General features: G+C 43.2%; 1 protein-coding gene across 1 annotated transcript; it reads left to right on the top strand.

Annotated features, from left to right (window-relative positions):
* Nucleotides 1-804: 804 nt before the first annotated feature.
* LOC106892860 (sulfotransferase 6B1-like) lies at nt 805-6,762 on the top strand. Its single transcript, XM_014950415.1, has 7 exons — nt 805-1,086; nt 3,262-3,407; nt 3,855-3,944; nt 4,665-4,791; nt 5,221-5,315; nt 5,738-5,894; nt 6,411-6,762. Exons 1-7 carry the CDS (start codon nt 885-887, stop codon nt 6,539-6,541), a joined length of 948 nt encoding a protein of 315 aa, XP_014805901.1. The 5' UTR covers nt 805-884; the 3' UTR covers nt 6,542-6,762.
* Nucleotides 6,763-11,660: the final 4,898 nt, after the last annotated feature.

Genomic DNA, 11,660 nt, shown 5'->3' with positions numbered 1-11,660 from the left:
GCCCCCTGCAGGGTGATTCAGCCTTTCTGTATGGCATGTCTCTGTTGGGATGACCTGTGAAGATACCTGTTTCTTCATCTCAGTACTCCTTATCTTCTGAAAAGACATCAGCCAAAGTACCAGTAACTCCCCCCATCAAGAACAATTTCACCCAAAGATTATATTATGGACATATGTAGAGAGAAATAGACCTGAAGTCATACAGGTAGAATTTGATTCATGTTAATGCAGAACGTAAGTATTAGAGTTTCACAAGTATTAGTGTTTCACTTCTGTAGGATTTGGTGAAGTAAAAGGCTCAAATTTGAGTATTTAATCATGAGAAGTATGGCTTGGGTGGTACTTGTCCTTAGCTCTGGAGGTATTGCCTGAAGTGATGGTGTTACAGTGTCTGACTGCAGGATAGAGCCACCACCTGGAGGGATGTTGCACCCTTGGATGTGTATCCAGTAGTGGAGTCGATAGCAAACTAGGTTGAGATCCACTATCCACACATCCTCTACATGCTGGTTGTTCAGTTTGTAAATTGCACTGTATTGCTCACCTTTTAAAAATATTTCAGGCAATATACTTTATAGGTCTTTCTTCAGTTTAATTTAACATTTTGAATGCTATTAGTTGTTGCCCCAGTAGCAATTCTTGGTAAAAAACAGGCTCCTATTCCCAGTATCAGCTTCAGCAAAAACTCTGTGTCACTATTGTCAGTCTCCAGCGCTGTAATTTCAAAAGGAGTTAACAGAGTACAGAGTTAATGAGTGACTTGTACCTTCATACCTGAGTAAATGCCCTATCTGATTTGCTAATACGTTGCTTAAGTTTTTTCTGCATTGTGGAAAGACAGCCTGTATCTGTTTGTTTGAAAAGAGTTCCACAGGGATACAACCATGAGCAGAAACAGGGAAAGAGTCATTGAAATAATGGAAAATTCTTTTGCACAGGGTGAAAAGAATCCTCCAGAAAGCATGCTGTTTTCCTACAAAGGTGTTTTATACCCTGCTACAATTAGCAGCCCAGAAACTCTGGAAGCTCTGAAATCCTTTGAAACCAGGAGTGACGATGTGATTATAGCAGGCTACCCTAAAACAGGTGAGTGTTGTTTTCTTGATAAGTAATCAAGTATTTATGCTGCAATCCAGAATTTTGTGCCATCATTTAACACAGCAATAATATCTTAGAAATCTTACAGTGACATCAGACTTCATAGGGTCATGAAATTAAGTTGTAAGGCATCTCTGGAGGTCAACTAATACAGCATCCTGCTCAAAGCAATGGAAAGACCTAATCTTCAAAGTGGGGTTTGGTTGCCCAAGGCTTTGTCCAGAAGAGTTTTAAAACTTTGAGGGTGGAGACTCCACTGAAAATCCGTTGCAGTTTTTTCCCACTATAGTGTTCTTTTGGGGGTTGTTTATTTGTTTGTTTGTTTTTTACTTCTATGCAGTCAGAAATCCCCTTGTTGTGATTTGAAATATGTTCTTTTTGTCATTTCCTGGCCAATTTTCAGAAGAGTTGGCTCTGTCTTCATAATAACCTCCAGTCGTGGAAGACTGCAGTGAGATTCCCCCATGCCTTATGTTTTTTCCCTCCAGCCTGGGTAAACCAAGACTTTCTATGTGTTCATTTGCTCCAGCTCCCACTGATTTCAGGAATGTTCAGTGGGACTCTCTCCAGATTCCCCAAATCTCTTGTGCTTCAGTACAGGAACTCACCAGTGTTGGGTAAAGCAGGATTATCACATTCCTTGATTTTCTGACTACAGTCTTGCTAATACAGGGAGGTATTTTTGTTTCCCTACTTGCTGCAAAGGCAATAGAGGGAATATATCCCGCTAATGAGGGTAGAAGAACTGCTGTTTCCATAGACTTATTGCATTGCAGAATGCAGGTGATTCTAATCTATCTAAATGGAGGGAAAGACCTGAATGCCACCAGAACTCTTGGATTATTTCATCTCTCTTTCACTATGGGCATTTTGAATTGCTTCATTTTTTCCTGGAATATCTTAACATTTGCGAAAACAGAATTGCTGATCCTTGTAATATCCACTTTGTGTGCCATCTGTGCACAGGCAGAAATTGTTTAAAGGTGTGAGGGTCCACCTACATATCCCAGATGTCAGTTGAAAACTAGGACTTGGTTTACCATGCCTGGTCCCTCACATACCAGTTGTGCCAGGTTGCAGGGGCCAAGAAAGCTGAACCTGGTGCAAAGACAGTGACAAAGCTTGACAGTCTGGTGGTTTGGTTGATGATGACTTCTGTTGTGGAAGCATACCTGGGGGCTGGGAATGAGGCCAAACTGTGTTGATCATGAACAGACCGTAACAGGAGGAGGGAACATGGTGTTCCCAAAGACAACACTGTAGAAGGAGAGCAGAAACAGCAAAGGGACAACTCAGTTGGCCCTGTGCTGGGAGCACCACTGCTCTTGAGGAATTTCCACACAGAGTAATCTGAGGTGACCAAAAAGTGCCAGCACTGGAAAAAGCAATAGAGGTCTGCTTCTGTTTCCACTAAAGGATAGGATGTGCTTCTGAAGCGAGCAGGGTAGCGCTCCACAACATGTGGTTGACAGCTCTGTCCCTGTTAGCTTTTGGAATGCCCTTGTTGATAATTGCCCAGCATCTCTGGTTCAACCCCACCCAGCAACTAAACCCCACACGGCTGCTTGCTCAATCCCCACCAGTGGGATGGAGGAGAGAAACAGAAGGGTAAAAGTGAGAAAACTCGTGGGTAGAGACAAAAACAGTTTAATAGGAAAAGCAAAACCCATGCACACAAGCAAAGTAAAACAAGGAATTCATTCACTACTTCCATCAGCAGGCAGGTGTTCAGCCATCTCCAGGAGCACAGTGCTCCATCATGCATGACGATTACTTGGGAAGACAAACTCCATAACTTTGAATGTCTTCCCTTTCCTTCTTATTCCCACAGCTGACCACGACTTCATACAGTGTGGGATATCCCTTTGGTCAGTTGGGGTCAACTGCCCTGACTGTGCCCCCTCTCAACTTCTTGTGCACCCCCAGCCTACTCTCTGGTGGGGCAGTGTGAGAAGCAGAAAAGGCCTTGATGCTGTGTAAGCACTGCTCAGCAGAAACTAAAACATCCCTGTATTATCAACACTGTTTTCAGCACAAATCCAAAGCACAGCCCCAAACTAGCTACTATGAAGAAAGCTAACTGTCTCCCAGCCAACGCCAGCACACCCACCTGCTGACAGGCTAAGGTACAATATAGTGCTACTGGTATCTTTGTCCTTTCAGGAACCAACTGGCTTGACCAAATGGTGAAGGAATTGGAATCAACAGATGCCAAGTATACAGAAGAAGAAATGAAAGAGAGAATAAATATTGAAAAGAAGCTAGAGATATTTCCACGCCTAGAACTTGGAGATCCTGGGATATATGAGGTTGGCCGGGACTGAAAATATTGGCAATCCTCTTCTGACAAGTAGTAATAGCTGAAAGACAATGGCTGATCTCAGAGGCAATGGAGACCCTAGAACCTTAACAACTGCTGTGGTCTGCACAAGTAGCTGAACTATTCCCGCTGTTGTCCCAACGCAAAGGTCTCAGTGCACAGACAGTGCAGCCACAGAGGGCTCCAGCCTGGACCTCATGGGTTTGATCAGTAACACATTCCTCTTGGGTTCCTGTCCTCAGGCCTGTCTCATGTGAAATGGTGCTCTGTGGCAGAGGCTGGTAGAAGCCTATGCTAGCAGCATCTCTGTGGGTTTTCCAAGGGATAAGATCCTCTTTCTCTGGTCTCACCTTTTCTTATTACCCACAGTTCCTGAAAAGGCACATGTCACTGAATAATCTACTTCTGTCCTGTTGCATTTCTTCCCACTTTAAAGAGGATGAAGAAAATGCCTTCCAGAAGAATTATACTAACCCATCTGCCACCTCATCTCCTGCCCTCATCTGTTCTCCAAAGCAAGGCTAAGGTGAGTCTTCTCTTTGCATCACACTGCAAAAGCATTTCCATCCCAAATTAGCTTTCCTCTGTCTGCGTGAGATGTGTTTTCTGCACTTTCACCTGGGCTGGCCAATGCACAGGCACATTTCCAAGACTGAAGTGGCAGAGTGCTGTGTGCTGAGACTGTGAGCAAACATCCTCTCCCAGCAGCAGCTTTGGTGACTCAAGAAGCTATTGTCAGTGGGCTTGTTGCTGGGTGTCACTGCCCCTTCAGATCTCCTTCAGAAAGATGCTTCCAGGTGTGTGTCAGGAAACTGAGCAGGACAAACCGTTACTCTGTTTAACTTGTCTCCGAGACCAGGGTACCTGTGGAAAGCCCACTGCACTCTAGGGCTAAGATAGTCTTCAGTGGAGATTGCTGCAGAAAGAAGCAAGGGTGCACCCACAGCCTGCTTCTAGATCTCCTGTTCAGTAATCCATGTGTTTGTTTCTCTGGACTGGACCTACCTCAGAGCTATGTCCCAAAAGCATCACTGAAAAAGCTTCTTGTTTTCACCCTGAAGCTCACATTAGCAGCAAATGGCCTGTCAAAGCTCTTATTTCTTGGAAGAAAAGGAATTAGACTAGCATTGCATGGTCTGGTGGGTGTTAGGTGGACATGTGATGTTTTGAGAAGATGGTGTTTTGGTCAGTCACAAATCAAATCATGTGTTTGTCATGAATCAAATCATGTGTTTTCTTGCTCCAGATCCTTGTGCTGGTTCGGAACCCCAAAGACACAGCTGTCTCCTATTACCACTTCTACAACAACATGCCAGTGCTGCCATCCTTCACTTCCTGGGATGAGTACTTTGCAGCCTTCATGAATGGGAAATGTACTTTGCCCTGCATCCTCTGACATTCCTCCCTACATGAGGGGCATACGTAGGACCCTGTGCATGGAAATCCTACCCCAACATACCTTACCAAGGCACTCCCAGGACAGACAGATAGGCCCATGTTAAGGCTGAAACAGGGATCACCAGAGAATCAGATTTTCTTAGTCTCTAACTCAGAATGGAAAGATCATGAGAAAGCTTTAGCCTGACTTTTCCATTCCTGCAACAGAGCTTGTGGTTCGGTGCTACCCAATAGCCAGAGCTGGGGGATCCTGCACTGATCTCAGCCAAAAAACCAGACATGTTGAGCCAGGCACCACTTCACCACCCTGGCACCACACTTAGAAAGCTGTCTGGGCTTACTCCTATGGTAAGGGCCTGTTTGGGGGAATACCCTACACAGCTACTTCTCTTCTTTGTATGCAGTGACCTGGGGATCCTACTTTGACCACCTAGTGGAATGGAACAAATATATTGACCACGAGAAGATCATGGTGATAAGCTACGAGGAACTCAAAGAGGTGTGGCATCTCACCCAACTCTTCCTTGATGTGTGCACTGTGCAACCTTCCTGATATGTATGGCTGTGGGGATGAAGAAACTCTTGGGTCAAGCCTGTCTGTCCCTTTAGGAGGGCGTGCCTTTCTGAGCTACTCTTTTATGTCTAGGGGAGGCCCATGGAGTTAGGAAGAGGATAGTCTTGCCTGTTAGTGGAAAGAGTCATATCTGGCACAGGCTTAGTTACTTTGGGGAGAGAAGAAAGTGCTTTTGAAACTGAGGCAACCATGTGTAGGTTCCCTCTCTGTCAGAGCTCTTAGAATTCCTTGGTAACACTATGGGAGACAGCCTCCTCTGCTGGGCTTCCCATGAGGTGCTGGCTTCATGCCACAGCCACAGTGTCAAGTCTTTCGGTCTCACGTCTGTGCTGTGTTCCTTTGGCCAGGACCAGGTACTGGGAATGAAAAAGATTGCTGCCTTCTTTGGATTCTCACTGTCTGAGGAAGATTTTCACAGAATTGCCAAGAAGACCAGTTTCCAAGCTATGAAAGAGAAATCCAGTGAAACCCATGGAAAGTTTGGGGACATCCTCTTCCGGAAGGGTAAGTCTCTGCAAACAGAGAATGTGCCTTCTTAAAGTCTCCTTCTGAGTGGACCTCCTCACTTAGCTGTGACCTTACTGGGCTCTCTGGGAAGGAGGATATGGGTGAGGTTCATGTAACATCCTGTACAAGCGTCTGCTGTTGGCAGTATTTGGGAGCTGTTTGTAAGAAATGTACTAGAATGCCTCAACTATCCTGGCTTAAGGTCCTCAGCCACGTTGCCCTATTTCCTTGTGGCAGCCCTGATTAGTTAGGCAAGTGAGGTGTGAAGTGAGGACCACCACTGGTGTAAGTTATGCCAACAATTATGCACCAAATCTTCTTGGACCTGATGGTTGCTCTTTACAGAGGGGTCATGGTGTGGCCTTTGCCTGGCAGTCAGGAGACGAGACCAATCCTGGATCATGGATCCAGGCTGCACATGTCTCTTCATGAAAGTCCCCTTTGGGAGGAAGTACGCTAATGGGACAAGAATCTCTTGAACCTTCAGTCTTTGATACTTCCTGTTGTACACAGGGGTTGTTGGGAACTGGAGAGACCTCTTCTCTAAAGCTCAGAATGAAGAAATGGACAGAAAATTTGAAGAGTGCCTAGGAGGAACAAAGCTGGCAGCAAAGATGAAATATGATGTGTACTGCAAGGCCTGAAAATAAGCAGATGAGCAGCACAACAGCAAGTCATGCGCCAACGGTGATTCTCTGAAGGTGGACAGTCCCCATATTTCATCCCCATGAGAAAAGAGAGAAACCTCTAAGAGATCTGCCTGGCACCTCCAAGAATTTGAGTGGTAATTCTCAGGTGTGCACTGGACCTAGAGTATGTGCTTTGCTTGATGCAACCAAATAAAATGTTGTATGCCTCAAGCAAATGCCTGGCATCCTTCCAGGAGGGAGAAAGTGGCCAGGCATCATAACACCAGCCTGGTGGTGATGCTGTGACTGCTTCAAGGCCTTAGAAGGTGAACAAGATCTCTGAGGTGCCTCAATGGTGAGGCAGAGGGACCAACGTAGGGCCTCTCCTGACATGACACAGAGGACTTGACATGGATTTGTGGTGTCGACCTGAAACCCCAACTGTCTGTGTATGGGGAGAGCATGATAATCTGGGTTTAGACCCACCATGGCTACCATGCTGTTGACATTTGTACAGTGAGGCCAGAAAGGCCTTTGATACTTTGGCAAACTCCTCACTTCAGTGCAGGGTGGGATTTCTGGAGCTCTTGCTGCCAAAACTCTTAAGTAATGAACATCTATATATTTTCTTGAGTGTTTTGCTCCCATTGGCCTCTCTGGAGACAGTTAGGTAGGTGGCAAATGAGAAGAACCATGACCATGAAGGATCTGGGGAAAGAAGCCCTTTGGCGACCCTGTTGCTAAATTATTAAAGCTGCACTTGTTTGACAATAAATACATTTGTGCTACATAGGTATAATTTCCACACCCTCTTTGCTGGTGTAAATGGCCTTGCTACATCTGTGCATAACACGCTGCATGACCTCTTGTCACAACCACTCTTTTGGAGAACCACAAAAGCTAAGGAAATGTCACCTCTGTCTGGCAAAGGGAATTCAGTTCCCTGGAAGAGGGATTCCTCTGCTGTATTCCCAGACAGATATGTCTGCCGGTCTCTCACACTGAACTAAGATTAAAAACTGAGCAATCAACGTAGAGAAATATCTTAACAGGTCATTTGAACAAGAAAAGAGGAGGTGATATTTGATCTGCATTACCTCCACTTCATGCTCAATCTGAATTTTTTTTTCTCAGACAGGAAAGGTATAAAATTGGGAGGTCTCATGTAAATATCAAAAGTATTTTAGATATCATTTGACATTTGAGTTGTAACATTTCAAAGTTCCAAACAGTCTTAAAAGAACTGTACTAGAAAATGTGACTCATTTTAAATGTGATGTGGCCAAGATTCAACCCATTTAATTAGATGGTGTGGTGGTGAATGATGAGTAAGCTGAGAGAGATGCAGCCTAACTTGCAACTTGCCAGGGGGAATGGGCTTCTGGTTTCTATTTCACACAGAAATTATAGCAATATGACTTGGAGAGATGAGCTTAGACTCTCCTGCTGGTTAAAAGGCTGAAACTGAACTTGGTCACTAGGAGGTAATGTAATGATTGCACACAAACACCTCTGAAAAGCAGTAAATACTTTGGATGGAATCTAAATTCTTTTAGTCTGTGAAGACTGCTACTTTTGACTGATTCCTTCAATTATTTTTTTTAAATTTTCTTATTAGAAATTGATGAATTATATTTCCTTTTGACTAAGTCATCGTTCCATACTGTTTTGCATTTGTTTCCACAGATAACAGTCATCAGTCTTTTCTGATTTGTGATAATTTATGGTTTTCTAACTGATATTAGCCAACCCTAAGTAAGAGATTTCCTTCTCCAGACCTCTCAGTCTATGCATGCTATGGGTGTACAGGCTGGAAACCTTGGCTGGAGTAAAACATCCCCTTCCTATGACACACAGCTCTTAATATTTTTTCTTGCTTGGTTTTTATTTTTATCTGCAGTCTGTGGAACTATCTATTTCTAGTAAAACATTTATTTTATATTAGTTTCCAATCCCCTTAAAGAGAATGAAAAAAATTGTCTCCCAGAAGAATGATATCAACTTCCTGTCCTGCACCACTTGTGCTTTTTCAAAGCAAGGCTAAGGTGAATCTTCTTTTTGATTTAACCTGAAACTACTGTTACTAATACCATTTCATACAGATTAGTTTTCCATTTCCTGGGTAAAATGTCTTTTCTGAGATTGTGTGTAGGTTTTTGAGGGGCTATTATACATTTCTGAATGTGAAATGATAAAGTGCTGTTTACAGAGACTGGACAGGCATTTTCTTGCAGCTGGAGCTATAATGGTTCCATAGGTTATTGCTGCCTTTAGCTCATTCTTGACAAAGACAACTGCTCCCTCCAGTTTCCGGGGGAGCTGCTCCCTGGCCTGTTTCATCCCAAGTAATCCAGACTTTTTAATCTTTTTAAACTAACTGTGTAAGGACCTTGAGTTGTCCCAAGCTTAGAGGTGAGCCTACCTGGACCTTTTCTTTACAGTGGACACACCATAGTCACGCAGGGGGCTGTAAGCTTCTAAAGGCTATATTTAAGTTTAGCTAAAGGAGAACAATCAACATTTAAAATACAGAAACTCAGTTTCATCTGAGTGAGAACGTAGTAATGTAACGAACCTTTTAAGTAAATCTTTCTCCTCACAGTTTTTTGCCTCAGTCCAGCAACATTTCATGGCGTTTTGGGTTGCAGCAGGCTCCACACAGGCTGAATATTCCTGAGAAATTTGATCTAGTGGCTGCCCCAAAGGCTAGGCTTACCTCCCTTTTCTGAATGTAGTTGTCTGCTCCTTCTCTTGCATGAGCTCTTGTGTTTGTCTGACACCCCCAGCTTTTTGAAGCAGCATGAAACACTCACTTTTGGTGGCAGCAAGCTGTCAGATTGTCCCAGCTGTCTTGCACAACCTCACCCCCGGTGCCTCTGGGTCTATAAGAAAGAATTTATTCTGTTGCTTCAGAGGCTTAGCTCTGTCTTTTTTCTGCTTCTTTCAGGCATCCCCTAATATCTGCCCTTGCCATAGGCTTCCTGCCTGCTGGGTCACGCACCCGCAGTCCAGATGGCTTTCCCAGCTCAGGGCTCTCCTTCACCCCGAGTGGAGCAGGCACAGCAAGGCAAACCGGCAACCCCCTGCCCAGCCACGGAAGGGGACCAGGGTAGACAAGACCCTCTGTGCACACACTGACAGACAGCATCCCTCTGCCTCAACACCTGGAGAGGGGCAGCAGTGCTGAATGACTACAGATGTGCTATAAGTTACAGTATAAGCTTCCCTGGCATCAGGGGAAACCAGACATGTTTCTGTAAAGGGAACTTTAGACCTAAAATCCAGCGGCAATCATTTAAGGTTATTGCATTCCCTCTGGTTTTAGCAAGAAGGTCTCTCATTATACGCAAAACAATGCATTTATATCTTTGCTATCAAGAAACAGCTTGCTAGCAAAGCTGTACATTCATTATTTTTTAAAATAGTACTGACAATTTTAGTAAATGTCAAAATTAACTATTTTCTGGGTGTTTAGCAGCTTTTTTTCCCACCACTCAGTAGCATACTTATGTTTTTTCAGAAAAGATCCAGAACATCAAAGATGCAGTCATCTTATTCTTCTACTTTTACTTCTACTCCTGGGATGAATACTTCACAGTTTTATGATTGGGAGAGGAACTTTTCCTTGTCTAGAAAGATATTCTGATTAATAGTGCATACAGGTGAAAATAGGTGTAGCTAAAGTAAGCCTAGTTTTTTGGCAATGAATATGAAATTAGAATTTGACCTTGTGTTTGGCCGATACTCCATTTTCTGACACTGTGTTATTTATGTCTTTCCACGAGAAAAGTAGTTACGCAAACACTTTAGCCCTGAATTCTCCCAGGTTTTGAAATGATTCTCATGTATTATTTTTAAGGCTCCAAAGAGACAGATGTGATGTGGTTACTCAGTGAACCTCTCTTAGGAAATGACTGAACTGGTGTTTAATGACAGGAGCTGTTTCTGTGCGAGTCTTGGTGCATTTGGCTTCTTCTCTCCAGCTGATGCAGTACACGTTGGCTGCTGCAGCTTGGAACCTGATGAAGGGAGTTGCAGGGGGAGGCCACTGTACACTCTTCAGCAGCTCCTGTGCCCCTTTCTACCTCTCACCAACTTTCTGATGGTTGGTAAGAAGCAGATCTGGGCTGCCTGTGCAATGTTTGTTTATCAGAGAACTGCTCCGCTTGGACTCCAAGGGAAAAGGGAAGGCTGGACTGAAACATCAGGACAGGTTAGGCATAGTCCTCAGACTTCTTATTGTACTGTATTTTCTATGTTCTATTTATTGCAGGCATGTAATCATTTACAACCTGTGCAAAGCATTATATCAGAGCAATCAGATTGGTGTAATTGTCTGAAGATTTGCTTATATTAATAAAAAAAAACCCAACAACATCAACAAAACACATTAAAAACATGCTAGTTATGTATGATTCAGTAAAAACATATTAAAGCCCAAGTTACTATTTGTAAATATGTCAAAGAAAGCACATGTTGAGTACTATATCTTGCATAAAAACAAACAGTAAAATTGTTGAGTTGCATTTTTGAGGGGTAAAAGGGATAACATGACGATGAGAAAGACTGTTATAATGAAAAAACTCATACTACGTTCAAAAATACAGAGATTAAAGGTTCTGACAGAACATGTAGTTATAGACATAAATTATGTCAATTATACCACACATATGCATGCTAAAACATTTGAAGAATTCATTTAGAATGTTCTTCCAGAATTGAAATCTAATAAAGCACCTCTACTATATAGAAAATCTTTCTTCTGTATTATTCTTCCATAGTCAGTTTACTGTAAAGGAAACTAAATACAGTCAAGGAGTTGGGAACAATTCAGAACTCAGTCTGTTATTTGCCCCAGTTAGTGCCTGGACATTATGCTTTGGTTCCTTAGGACCCTGGGTTCCTTAATCCTTGCTTCATAAGGATCAATCCTTGTCCACCTGAAGAAATCCTTGCTTCAGGTCCCATAGTTGAATATTAACCTAAGATCATGAAAGGAAGATAGTGGTGAAGAAATAAAAAAACCTTTCTTCTTTACATAATGTATCTTTACTTTCACTGTTGCTGAATATTTTTTCTCTTCAACAGTGTCTTGGGAATTGACTGTGCAGTTGAATGAAACAGACATTTCAGT

This window comes from Calidris pugnax, unplaced genomic scaffold (genome assembly GCF_001431845.1).
Source record: "Calidris pugnax isolate Ruff unplaced genomic scaffold, ASM143184v1 scaffold24, whole genome shotgun sequence".
NCBI lineage: Eukaryota > Metazoa > Chordata > Aves > Charadriiformes > Scolopacidae > Calidris > Calidris pugnax.
The sequence above is the reverse complement of the archived record's forward strand: the minus strand, read 5'-3'. Positions and strand labels throughout refer to the sequence as shown.